Source organism: Manacus vitellinus, unplaced genomic scaffold, assembly GCF_001715985.3.
Source record: "Manacus vitellinus isolate BGI_N305 unplaced genomic scaffold, ASM171598v3 scaffold_73_pilon, whole genome shotgun sequence".
Lineage (NCBI taxonomy): Eukaryota > Metazoa > Chordata > Aves > Passeriformes > Pipridae > Manacus > Manacus vitellinus.
The window spans coordinates 1,041,431-1,054,911 of record NW_021940773.1 but is presented as its reverse complement, the minus strand read 5'-3'; the positions used below and the strand labels follow the sequence as shown (position 1 = coordinate 1,054,911).

Genomic DNA, 13,481 nt, shown 5'->3' with positions numbered 1-13,481 from the left:
AGATAGCCGTGTATCCGTGAAACTATGTCTTTATTCCACCTCATTCCCGAGAGTCTTACGGCTGCTGAGGTGGCCGTAGGGAATTCTTTGCACGTGCTTCTAAGAATAGTGTCCTTTGCTTCGAGAGGGGAGGGAATGGGCACAGTCTGCACATATGAAATAATTTCCCTTTTTCCTCTGAAGAGTAAACAAGTTGGAAAAACAATGAGATCATACAACTATGAGAAAACCTGTTTCCTTATACAATGAGTCACCTACCAAAGAACCAGGGTGTTTATCTAAAACTTAGTCCTCACTTGAAAAAAGTAGGTAATTTTTGGTGCACAGTGATCTAAAGATATTTAAAACTATTTTGGAGTGTCTCTTCTATATCATAACAGCTTTTAAAAGAAACTGTGGGGGTCAGGTTAGTGTTTTATATATATTTCATCATGCATACACAGCAGGTGTGAATAACCTCTTCTGTAATTAAATTAATATAATAATTTTCTTAATATAAATAACTGAAAATTGTTTGGAATTCCAGTGTTAACCACATCGGAGAAGGGATTATTCCTTTAATAGTATAATAATACTTAATAATTTTATTTTGGTTGTAGTTCTGATGGTTTTGCTTAGGTATTTAGTATTGTCCAAGGTAGACACGCGGTGCCTAATTCAAAGTGATTTTTGGTATTTTCTGTGTTAATAGCACATATTTCTTCTAATAGTAGATGATGATCAAAATGCATCTATTATCAAAGTTTTCTCCTGTTATTACTATTTTACATTCACAATGTTTACAGGGAGAATATCGTATTGTGGGTGTTCCCCACCCAGTCTTTTATTTACTTTTTTTTAACACTGAGTTAAGCAGAACTGGATCAGAAGTAATTATAACTTTCTTCCCTCCTTATAGGTTTTCGAAAAATAAGTCTGGATGACCTTCGAAAGGCTTATATTGTGAAAGATGTGCAGCAATATATTCTGCATCGTTTAGACCAGGAAGAAGCCCTGAGACAACATCTCACAAAAGAAACAGCAGAGATGCTGAATCAGCTTCACATCAAAAGCAGTGGTTGCTTTTTGTATCTGGAACGTGTCCTAGATGGAGTTGTGGAGAATTTTATTATGTTGCGAGAGATCCGTGATATTCCAGGAACATTAAACGGCCTCTACCTTTGGCTCTGCCAGAGACTTTTTGTGAGAAAACAGTTTGCGAAGGTCCAGCCCATTCTTAATGTAATTCTTGCAGCCTGTAGACCCTTAACCACCACGGAGTTGTATCATGCAGTGTGGACCAAAAACATGACGCTGACGATGGAAGACTTCCAACGCAAATTGGATGTCCTGTCAAAAGTCCTTATCGATGGCCTTGGAAATACAAAAATCTTGTTCCATTACAGTTTTGCAGAATGGTTGCTGGATGTAAAGCACTGTACACAGAAATACTTGTGTAATGCAGCAGAGGGCCACAGGATGCTGGCAATGAGCTACACCTGCCGAGCAAAGGATTTAACACCATTAGAAGCTCAAGAGTTTGCATTGCATCTGATTAATTCAAATTTACAGTTAGAGACCTCAGAGCTGGCCTTATGGATGATATGGAATGGCACACCTGTCAAAGACTCCCTGTCAACCTTAATTCCTAAAGAACAAGAAGTATTACAGCTGCTGGTAAAAGCTGGTGCTCACGTCAACAGCGAAGATGACCGCACGTCTTGCATCGTCCGGCAGGCTCTGGAGAGAGAGGACTCCATTCGCACCTTGTTAGACAACGGAGCGTCAGTAAACCAGTGCGATTCCAATGGGAGAACGCTCTTGGCCAATGCAGCATACAGCGGCAACCTCGATGTCGTCAACCTGCTGGTCTCGAGGGGAGCAGATTTAGAGATAGAAGATACTCATGGTCAAACAGCACTTACCTTGGCTTCTCGTCAGGGACACACCAAGGTTGTCAATTGCCTGATCGGATGCGGGGCTAACGTCAATCACACGGATCACGACGGCTGGACGGCGCTGCGGTCTGCAGCGTGGGGAGGGCACACAGAGGTGGTCTCTGCGCTCCTTTATGCGGGAGTCAAAGTGGACTGTGCAGATGCTGACAGTCGAACGGCACTGAGAGCAGCGGCATGGGGGGGACATGAAGATATTGTGCTGAATCTGCTTCAACACGGCGCTGAAGTTAATAAAGCTGACAACGAGGGCAGAACGGCGTTGATTGCGGCTGCCTACATGGGGCACAAAGAGATTGTGGAGCACCTGCTGGATCACGGTGCAGAGGTGAACCACGAGGACGTGGATGGAAGAACGGCTCTGTCTGTCGCCGCACTCTGTGTGCCGGCCAGCAAGGGACACGCCTCGGTGGTCAGCCTGCTTATCGACCGTGGGGCCGAGGTTGACCACTGTGACAAAGATGGCATGACCCCACTGCTGGTGGCTGCTTATGAAGGACACGTGGACGTTGTTGATCTGCTTCTAGAAGGAGGAGCTGATGTTGATCACACAGACAACAACGGTCGTACACCGCTTCTGGCAGCAGCCTCCATGGGCCACGCTTCAGTTGTAAATACTCTCTTATTTTGGGGTGCAGCTGTTGATAGCATTGATAGTGAAGGTAGAACAGTTCTGAGCATAGCATCTGCACAGGGCAATGTTGAAGTAGTACGGACTCTGCTGGACAGGGGGCTAGATGAAAATCATAGAGACGATGCAGGCTGGACACCTTTGCATATGGCAGCTTTTGAAGGTCACAGGTTGATATGTGAAGCTCTTATAGAACAAGGTGCTAGAACAAATGAAATCGATAATGATGGACGTATACCTTTCATATTAGCTGCACAAGAGGGTCACTATGATTGTGTGCAGATGTTACTGGAAAATAAATCCAACATTGATCAGAGAGGCTATGATGGGAGAAATGCTCTCCGAGTTGCTGCCTTAGAAGGTCACAGAGATATAGTTGAACTACTGCTCAGCCATGGAGCAGATGTGAACTACAAAGATGCTGATGGCCGGCCAACACTTTATATCTTAGCGTTAGAAAACCAGCTTACAATGGCTGAGTATTTTTTAGAAAACGGTGCAAACGTAGAAGCAAGTGATGCTGAAGGAAGAACAGCACTCCATGTTTCCTGCTGGCAGGGCCATTTGGAGATGGTACAGGTGCTGATAACGTACCACGCTGATGTGAACGCTGCAGATAACGAGAAGAGATCTGCTTTGCAGTCTGCTGCATGGCAAGGTCATGTGAAGGTAGTGCAGCTTCTCATTGAGCATGGAGCTCTGGTTGACCATACATGTAATCAAGGTGCTACTGGACTCTGCATTGCAGCCCAAGAAGGGCATATTGACGTTGTCCAGATATTACTGGAGCATGGTGCTGATCCAAATCACGCCGACCAATTTGGGCGCACAGCTATGCGAGTTGCAGCTAAAAATGGACACTCTCAGATTATTAAATTACTGGAAAAATATGGTGCATCAACTCTGAATGGTTGCACTCCATCTCCAGTACACACAATGGAGCAAAAACCCTTACAGTCAGTCTCTTCTAAAATGCAGTCCTTAACAATGAAGTCCAATAGTTCGGGGAGTACTGGTGGAGATATGCAGCCCAGTATGCGGGGATTATCTAACGGGCCTGCGCACGCCTTCAGTTCTCCTTCTGAGTCCCCTGATTCTACAGTTGACCGTCAAAAGTCATCTTTATCAAATAATTCCCTGAAAAGTTCCAAAAATTCTTCTCTCCGCACCACGTCCTCGACAGCGACTGCCCAGACAGTGCCCATTGATAGTTTCCACAGCCTGTCGTTCACGGAGCAAATACAGCAGCATTCCCTGCCGCGCAGCAGAAGCAGGCAGTCCATTGTTTCTCCTTCTTCCACAACTCATTCCCTAAGTCAAAATCATAATTCACCAAGTAGTGAGTTTGAGTGGAGCCAAGTAAAACCTAGTTTGAAATCAACAAAGGGTAACAAGGGAGGGAAAACGGACAACTCCAGCAAGTCTGGGTCAGCTGGAAAGAAAATAAAGCAGAGTAGTTCCTCCCAACCCAAAGTGTTAGAATATGAAATGACTCAGTTTGATAAACGAGTACCTATTGCCAAATCTGGCCCAAGCATGCCACTGAAGTCAATGCCGGCAGAGCCACAGTGCAAAATTTTGGTCCCGCCAGCTCAGCAAGAAGTTGGTCGATCTCAGCAGCAGTTCCTGATTCACCAACAGAGTGGAGAGCAGAAGAAGAGGAATGGGATTATGACGAATCCAAACTACCATCTCCAGAGCAATCAGGTTTTTCTTGGCAGGGTTTCTGTCCCACGAACAGTGCAGGATAGAGGGCATCAGGATGTACTGGAAGGTTATCCTTCTGCAGAAACGGAACTCAGCCTTAAGCAAGCCTTAAAACTTCAGATTGAAGGTAGCGACCCAAGTTTCAACTACAAGAAGGAAACACCATTGTAAAAGGTAACTTACCCTGTCACAAAGGAACCAAATGTCTGTGTTTCATCATTAGCATTTAAAACATGCTAAATAACATTTTATTATCATTTCTCTTCATAATTACTAACCACAAATGTTAAAATCTTAAACTGGCAACTGTTTGTTTTGCTGTCACTTAAAAGCATCAGCTGTAGAGGAATTGGGTCACTGTCATGTTTTCTGTTGAATTCAGATTGCTCAAACTGTGCCCCCACTGTCTTTGATATGTGAATAAATAAAAGAGCAAGTTTCACCTAGCATTGATTTCAAATTTTCAAACATAAGGATAGATGGGAAATCTAATATGTGGTATTTTCAGATATAGTCATTATTTCATTATTTACAAAAATGCTTTTCAGTAAGCTTCTGAAGGTTCTTATAAGTTACAGGCAAGCACTCTTCTGAATCACAGTAGCAGAATTATCTAGAAATTAAAAAGTGAACATGCTATTCTTAAGCTTTGATTTTATGTTTCTGTTACTGTAAAGGTAACCCTCCTATAAAAGAGGTAGCTTTTCTCAGAGGAAGATTAGAAATTATATATGGTACCAATTTTCAGACCATTCTGTAGTTCTAAATCAGTGGAGGTAATTTAGATTTCTCACTTTCTGTCCCATACTGAATTTTAAACTGAAAAAGTAATTATAAGTAGCTTTTTTAGACCTGAACTGTCAGTGAGTCAGCTAAAATAGTTCTATTTTTCTCCCTGTTCCTATCGAGTTTAATCTTTTTTAGGGTATTTGGAATGTGTTAATAATTAATTTATTTTCTATTTGAATTTCAGAGAAGCAGCATCTGTATGATATGTATGCCCTTCTCTTATTGCTTATTTGCTTATTTCTGAAAATTTTTTTTTTGCATAAATGCAGCATTTTTGACAGCTCAAACTGCTGCTCCTTAGAACAAGAATGTTCTTGCCAGCTGACTCAGTTCTGCTACAGGTCATCACAGACCGCGTGTTCTAGGACAATTGCAGGTGGTGCAGAATCCACAAATGGGAAGTTTTCAGCTGTCAAAAACACACAGATGGGAGTTTTCCCAAAGTGTCCTGGAAAATGATTTCACTTTAATGGAAGAATTGTAAATGTAGCTGAGGACCCTTGTGAATTGGAGAGTATTGGAATATTCTGCAGGACACTAAGTTGGGCTTGGCATTTTGGTTAAATTAACATATTTGAAACAATAAAGTGTTTCAAAAACATATGTACTACAGCCAGAACATTTGTAAAATGCAAATATTAGCAAAGGGTCAGATGAGCTGTAGGGCAGGAAGAAGGGATGAGGCAGCACAGCAGGAACCAGCATAGAAAGGAATCATCAACAGAGAGAGAATGGGCCCTAAATCTTCTTAAAAGTTATAAGCATTTCAGATTCCCACAGTTGTACATCATGCCCAGACAGGATTTAAATTGTAATTTTTTCCTGCCTCCATAAAACATCAAAACATATAATTAAGAATTGTATTTCTTAACTCTTATGTACCTGCACCTGATGTTCATTGCTTGCTTTCATGTTACACTTTATTGTAAATCCATTGTTTGGTTCACCTGGGAAGTGTTGATCTACCTGACTTGTCATCAAAAAACTAGTTTCGATGATTTTTTTCCAACTTTGTTGGTTTTAAAATATAAACAGCACATAAAAAAAATCTGAACAATCTACACATAACTTTAAAATTGGGCTTTGCTTTATCTGGAACAAATAGTGCATTACTGAAAATTCAGGGGTTTTCTCTGTGAAGTTCTTGGTTAAGAATAGCATTTAGCAAATGGCTAAACAAAGGAGTACAAATAACCAAATGGTTCCTTTTGCTTTTTCTCTTAACTGTTTTTCATTACTTCATTGTAAAGATGGCAGTTTAAAACAATTTTGTGTGGATTATGAATTGCTTGGCACAGGCAATAATTTACCTCCTCTTTTGCCAAGTCTCAAGCACAGAAACAGTAATTTCCCTGACCGGTGAATAAATTAGTCACCTGTGGAGAATCCCATCAGAAATACTCTACGGGAGCACCGGAGGAATGGTTTTCCTTCCCTGGCTGCTGCTTCCGAGCGCTGTTCAGGAAGCTCTCCTGCTGTGGGGACCTTGTAGCTGCTTTGGATGGCAGAGAGCACAGAGGATCAATCATGGGATTTGGGTTAGGCAGGAAGCACTTTCCATCATCAGGTGGTTGTTGTGTGCTTTAAACTTTAATTAGAGATGATATAGCTCCCTTTCTGACGATACTGTTTGTATTATGGACTATTTCAAAACTTAATGTTTTTATTTTGTCCTTCCAGGCCGATTCCATGATGCTGTGAACAGAAGCCCTTCTGCTCCAAAAGATTTATCAGCTGGCTGGGATGAAAGCATATCATGCTTGTTTAGTCCACCTAGAAATTCAAGAATGTGATTACTACAGTACAGTTACCTTAATTACTGTAACGTGCCTACATTTTCAGGCTGCCTTCTCAGTATAACCCTCTGTGCTTCGAAATTTTATTTTGTGTACTTTGTATTTAATACACAGAATGAGCACTTTTTTTAATTGCAGAAAGATATATGCTGTATTTCCCTGACCACAGCTGAAAATGCTAAGAACCAGGAATTCTGATTTCCTATTCCAGATCGCTTGTAGAGGTGCATGTGCCACAGTGAACTGTGTATGGAGAGGCAGTGCTTTTTGTATTTATTTTTCTGTAATAAGCAAAGAAAATAAGCAAAGAGTTTGTCACATTTGCATTGTTGTCCTGTATGGTCAGTTCCCTGTGTACTTCAAAAAGTTCTCTCCAGAATTACAAGTCTCCTAACAGTATTTTATAAATACTGTACTTGTGTGTTCTGTCTGTGTAATAGCTGTTCAGTGGTAGCAAAGGAGTCGGACTGCAACCATCTGCAGTGTCTTTGGGATTTTTGAGAGGCAAAAATCCACTCTCTGGTACTACAGCACCAAATCTGGATGGCAGACTGGGACCACTGAAAGCAATAGGTGAATTTTCTCTTGGACACTTGGTCTTCAATAGCCTCCGTTATTGTTACGGTAATGAGGTAACTAATATGGGTATGTTTGAGGTGCTAAAGGTCTGATCCTGCTTTCATGTATATCTTTTTACATTAGAAACAACTCTTTCTTTATTCCAAGGACTGTATTGAGAATGTCAGTAAAACAAACGGTGGAAAATGCAGACACTTTGTTAATGGGGCTGAGGGAATATACAGCCGGAGTGCAGTGGAAAAGCACACAGTCAGTGACAGCGTTGCCTGGGGAGTACAGAGATTACTGAGTTAGCCCTGTCCTGAGACAATAACTCTTTAAAGCACAAACTTGTATGAATGTGGTTGCTGCTTCAGGTGGCTCAGGTAGAGCCAGTGTGAGTGTGTCTGTACCTGGGGCTTGGTTAATCAGCAGTCTGGATAGTCCACCTACAGATAATGGAAAGCTGGTTTCCCGCTCTTACAGCAGAAGAATTTTACTTAAATGAAAGAGAGCAAAGTCAAGGTCGTTGCTGTGAAAGTGAACAGTGTGAAATTTTTCCTTTGAATGTGCACATCTTACTTGCACAGTTCTGCAAGTGGTAAAATAAAACTAGTGGGTTATTTTCTCCTACAAATGCAAGCTATATTCTACTATTCACCATTACACAGCCTTGCTCTTTAGAAAATAAGCCTATTTTTGTATGCACATATTTCTTCTAAAGGCTTAGGTTTCATCTTTTTCATACTCTAATTCTGATCATTCCAGAAATAAGATGATAGAAAGCTGAGGTTATTTTTCATAGATGATTAATTAGATCCTTCAACTTCGATAAATGGCCCCTGGATGTAGATGTAGTGCATATTCTGAGGCACTAAAGGGCTTCATGTCTGGTTATTGTGATCCAACAGTCATCAGAACATTTTTTTTTAAATCTTGCACCTCCATTTTTATTTGCTTGCTCCTAAATGTAAAAAGAATCTTTTATAGTCAGGCATTGAGCATATAGTAAAATTAGATGTTAGAAATTAACACACGGCAATATTGATTATTCTGAATGTTTCATGTATTGAATTTCTTGTCCCCGTGGGACAATTATAAATTAAACATAACAGGAGTCTGGCAGAATGGCCTTAAGAGGCTCAGTAAAGAGAAAGTACCAAAATGTTTTCAGCAAACTTGTTCCAAACCTCAAGTGTAGTACATTTGCAATACTGTGCAAGAATACAACTTTTCTTAGTTATTAGATGTATGTTTTGTTCTGTAGAAAGGGATCCCTGATTGCCAACATTTTTCTACTGACCTTGACTGTCATTGGGATTATATTTATTTAATTTTATTGTGTTGTTATTAATTGCACCTTGTGGACAGAGGACGTAAAAATATGGCCAGTTTCACAAGGGGCCACAATATATAGATAGATAGTCTGGTGGGTTTTTTGTGAATAGTATTTACGTTTGAAGCAGTCGCTGGTGAAACCTTCCATCCAAATCAGCAGAAAGTAGACCTGTTGAAAATGTTTCCAGAATGACAATTCTTCCACACTTTGAATATCATTTTGGAACAGAGCATGGATTGTTTTAAATCATCCACTTTCTCAGAAGGTCTGCGTAATTCCATGTTGCTGTTGCGTGTGATTTTTAGCACCACCGTTTGTGAGGGTTTGTGTGCCAAGCAAAGTTGCTGTTCCCCACGTTATTCCCTCTGCTCTTCCCTTTTGTGTCCGTACAATGGAGTGGAGGTGAGCAGAGGTTCAGAGCTGTGACTCAGCACGGTTTCTTTTGCCAATGTAACAATTCTCACAGCCTAAAAAACCTGAATAAAACATGAATCCTCTTTTTCTCCATCCCATTTTGCTGGTCCTTCCAAGATCATCTCCACAAGACGTCTAAAATTCTTGATGGGAGAACTAGGGGAAAAGACTGTTTTGTGGACATGGATGTCAATACTGTGTGCATGTGGAAAAACACGTCAGAAGAGAAATGCATTAAGAGATACAGAGGCACAACTGATGCATTTTTGTCTTCTCTGTGATCAGTATTGAAAGCATTGCCATTTCTTTAAAACTAAAAAGGTATTTTCCCTCCTCAGTTACTCTGCTATGCAAATGTCTGTTATGCTTAATACTCCCCATCTGAACTCCTCAGTTAACTTGGTTTGCAGATAGACTGTTTTTTTCCTGGAGTGGGTTGTAAATAGCCTTTAATGTACATTGAGTGAATTTCACATTGTAAAATTTTTATTTTATTCCTTGTATTATATTAAGCGAAAATCCCTGTGTATATTAAAGTGCATAATAAATATATTTGCTTTTCAGCAGACATCTGTTTTAATTTTTCTACCTCATTTCCTGGGACATTTCAGGAAAAGGTTATTAAACTTGATTAACGTTTGTGTAATACTAAATGAAACATTATATATGTGTCCAGTAAGCAGTCCAGGCTAGCAAACCTCAGACCTCAATGTTAATTCCTATGACCCTGAGCATTTGCAGGAGAAAATTTGCTGTGTGTCCTTCTGTTTAAAATGACTGTTATATACTGTAAAGACCAGGAGGGCCAATAAATTCACTGTTTCAGTTGCTATAAGTCCTTTACCACTTCAAATGGATTTTGTTAATTATCACCTTGATCAGTGTTACCCTGTAGTATTTTCAGTTTAAGCAAAAGCTCTCCTACTGATGGTGGCTACTCGTTTTTCTTGAATTTGTTATTAGAAAAGGCAGGAGAGAAAAGTTTTCTGGTCATTGCAATAATCCCCTTTGCCCTTGTGATCCTGTCTCACTTCCACTTTGGATTATAAAGGTGCTGTGATTTCTCTGCAGAGTTGTTGAGTGTGAAGGAAGAGTTCGGCTGTGCCTTCTGCAAATGATGGTTCAAGTTTACCTCCAGGTATTTTCATTCACACAGATTTCAGTGGTTGGTGGGCATGGATCAACTGATTTCTAAGATAAGGAGAATGACAAAATTGTCATTAATTGTTGACTTGTTTTCTGTGTATTTCTGTTGTTTCTCACAGCAATTATTGACCCTCTTTTGTTAAGTTTTCTATATCTGAAATAACAAAGTATGAGGAGCGTTAATTCAGTGGCTATTTTTCATTGAGGCAAAGAATCATTTTCACTGAATTAATCTTTGAGTAACTTCTATTATGTTTCAGATACAGACATTTTCTTCAGATAATCACTGTACTGATAATTAAATAAAATTGTCCAACACCTGTTTCAGATCTCTTATTCTATGGAATATAAACAATCGCACTGAATAGCACTTCATATCTTCTGGGAGATCTTTACTGGAATTTGATTTGTATATTACCAAGTAGTACCAAAATGTATTTTTCAAAAAAAAGCTGAGACTAGTTGGCTCAGTCAACTAAAGCTTTTCAGTTGGAGGCCCTTTGAGAGACAGCAGTGACAATTTGGCATTGATCTACATCCTAATCATTTTATGCTACACAGAGTCACAGAAATAGGTTGTGGGACTGAGAAATCTACTTGGCAAATCATTTTATTAAAGAAGTCTCCAAATGTATATGTAGGTAATATAAACAGATTGAACTTCAGGAATAAATCTAATTTGCTGGTGTCCCAGAAAGACCAACTGTTCTCACATCTATTCTTGCAATTTTATATTAGACCTGTGAAAGCACAGGACTACAATTACAGGTGGAGTTTAAGCTGGAGAAAAACAGCTTCTATTGGACTCCTGTGACAAAATCATGTGTCTTCAGGAATAAAGTTGGTGTCCTGTCATTTTTTCAAATGGATTAAGAACACAGTAAAGGATTTTGTGGTTTGGTTTGGGACCTTTTTCCCTTCTCTGTGCCTCAGTTCATCTTGGACTCCCCAGCCTGTTCTGTAGTTGTCTCTTGGGGCTTGCTCAGGTGTTTGCACAGGGGATTGGCAGCACTGTGGTAGCTTTCAGCTGTTAGTCATCTGTATCCTTGAAAAAATGGGAGATGGGGAGGAGGCTGCAGGGACCAGCTGTGCTAGATAGAGCTAATCAGAAACATAATTGCCACTTCTTTGAATGTGGAAGGTTTAAAGCAGTTGTCTCTGGTTTAAGGTTTGGGGTTTTTTTCCATTGAAGCACTAATTCAGGCTTTATGTCTGAACCATGAAGAGCTGGATGGCAGGAGGGTGTTGGATCTCCAGGCAGGTGACCCTGCAACACTGGGTGTTTTATTTGGAACTGCCAGAGAGGGCAGGAAGCTTTTAAAGAATCCTTTGCAAGATGTTTGGTGCCCTTCTCCAAAGAGCATGGCAGCAAAGGAACCTCCTGGTTCCTGATGGCATTACAGTTTTCTTGGTGAAGTTGATACTCTGAAAACAACAAGATTCCAGAAAGGAGAGTTTAGGGGATAAAACAGAATAAGCTATGGGGGTTTGGTTGTTGGGTTTGGTGTTTTATTTCCCCCTATAACTTCTTTGATGTAACTTATTTTCAGTCTCATTCTCCTAGGGGGAAAAAAAAAGGTAAGTAATAAAATTCTCTGAGTTAAGGCTGTGAGCACAGCTTTTGTCTACTTTTTATGTCTTGGTGAATGTTAGGCAACCTTATAGGGAAACTGTTTAAAATTCAAAGCTTTATTCATAAATGACAGAGTGGACCTTTATTATTATTTATTCTGTTGTCTTCCATTATACTGGCTCTTCAGTTTATCATTGTATTTTCCCCAAGAATAAAACATTCCAGTTTCATAATAGTTACCTTGCTGTTTTTCCACACTGCTCTCATAGAAGGTGTTACTTTTCACCAGTAAATCCCAAAACATTTTACAGAAAAGACGAGGAATATTGAGATAAAGATACGTTTGCCCTGGCTAAAAACAACATCAGGAAAAGCCCCTGGGTCTCTCCCAGCCCTAGGCAATTCTGCCGCCTTGAATAACCTGTTGTCTGGCATTAACTCATCTCCTGCTTTTTTTCAGTTGCTTTTTTTAGTTGCTTTTTCTGCATTTGCAGTTTAACTCGCTGGAGGCTGTCCATGCAGCTGGGTGCTCCCAGCTCCAGCTCTTGGCCGGCTGTTTGAGCTGTGTCAGAGAGGAGTCAGCTCCGGTTCGGAGGCTCCTCGGTGAGTGGATTCCTGCGGGGTTGGGCTGAGGATCACCTCGCTGCATCAGGCCTCTGCTGAGCAGCGTGACACGTGGGACAGCTTGCCAAGCTCCCTGGGTAGTTGTGCTCATTTTTGCTGCTGCAGTCAGAACTTTCAAAAGCCCTCTGGAAAAAAAAAGTAGGAAAAAAAATAGGTCTGTCCAGGAGCCGGGTTGACAGGTGAGAACTTTGTGAGAAGGAATACTGAGCACCAATCTAGCCTTTGTGTCCTGGTGCCAGTCTTCTCCTAATGTAATACTCTGAATTGAATGGAAGATAAAGCAACATGAATGTTTCTGTCTCTGCTAGCATATAATGTCTCCCTTGTGCCTTGGTTAGCTGTCAGTCTTTTGACAAATTAATGGAGATGGCTGTTTCTGAAGGCTGTCATTTGATGGTATTTGTGGTATGGAGAGACAAGATCCTTTTACAGGCACAATGTTCAAAGCAGAGAATTTTTTAAGAAGCTGGATAGGACCAAATTCTTTATTTATCCTTCCAGTTGTACTTTTCTGGAAGGCAGGAGCAAAAAGCACCAGAACCAGCAATGTAGAAGATTTATTTGTGTGAGAGAAAACAAGGAGGAAAGGTTCATGTCATCCCAGAAGTCTTCAAAATGCAACTCACTGTTTGCCACATCTGAAAACTTTATTGCTGAAACAAATCTTGAGATGCTTAGAGAGTGCATAATTTGTCCTCAGGAGATGTTCATTGCAGACCAGGAGCGAAGCAGAAGCACATTTACTCTGACTCTGTTGCAATGTTTGCCCTAGTAACACCATAGTTAATTCACACTACTTGCCTTCTGCTGAGATTTCCCACCAGAGGACTGGATGTAGTTGTTTTTGAAATGCTTTTTCTAGTTGCTCTTTTAACATGGGATATTAATGAACACAATTATTCAGGGACGTTCTTATTTACATGGGGTTGAGACTCCCTGCTTGAGCAGGTACATCAATTTCCATGGCAGT

At 40.5% G+C, this 13,481-nt stretch overlaps 1 protein-coding gene across 1 annotated transcript in view; it reads left to right on the top strand.

Moving 5' to 3' along the window:
* ANKRD50 (ankyrin repeat domain 50) overlaps positions 1-10,593 on the top strand; it is a 40,912-nt gene extending 30,319 nt beyond the window's left edge. The window contains exons 3-4 of the mRNA XM_008929663.2: positions 899-4,446; positions 6,742-10,593. Coding sequence (XP_008927911.1) covers positions 899-4,443 — 3,545 coding nt within the window. The 3' untranslated portion in view covers positions 4,444-4,446; positions 6,742-10,593. The remainder of the gene's footprint in view (positions 1-898; positions 4,447-6,741) is intronic.
* Positions 10,594-13,481: the final 2,888 nt, after the last annotated feature.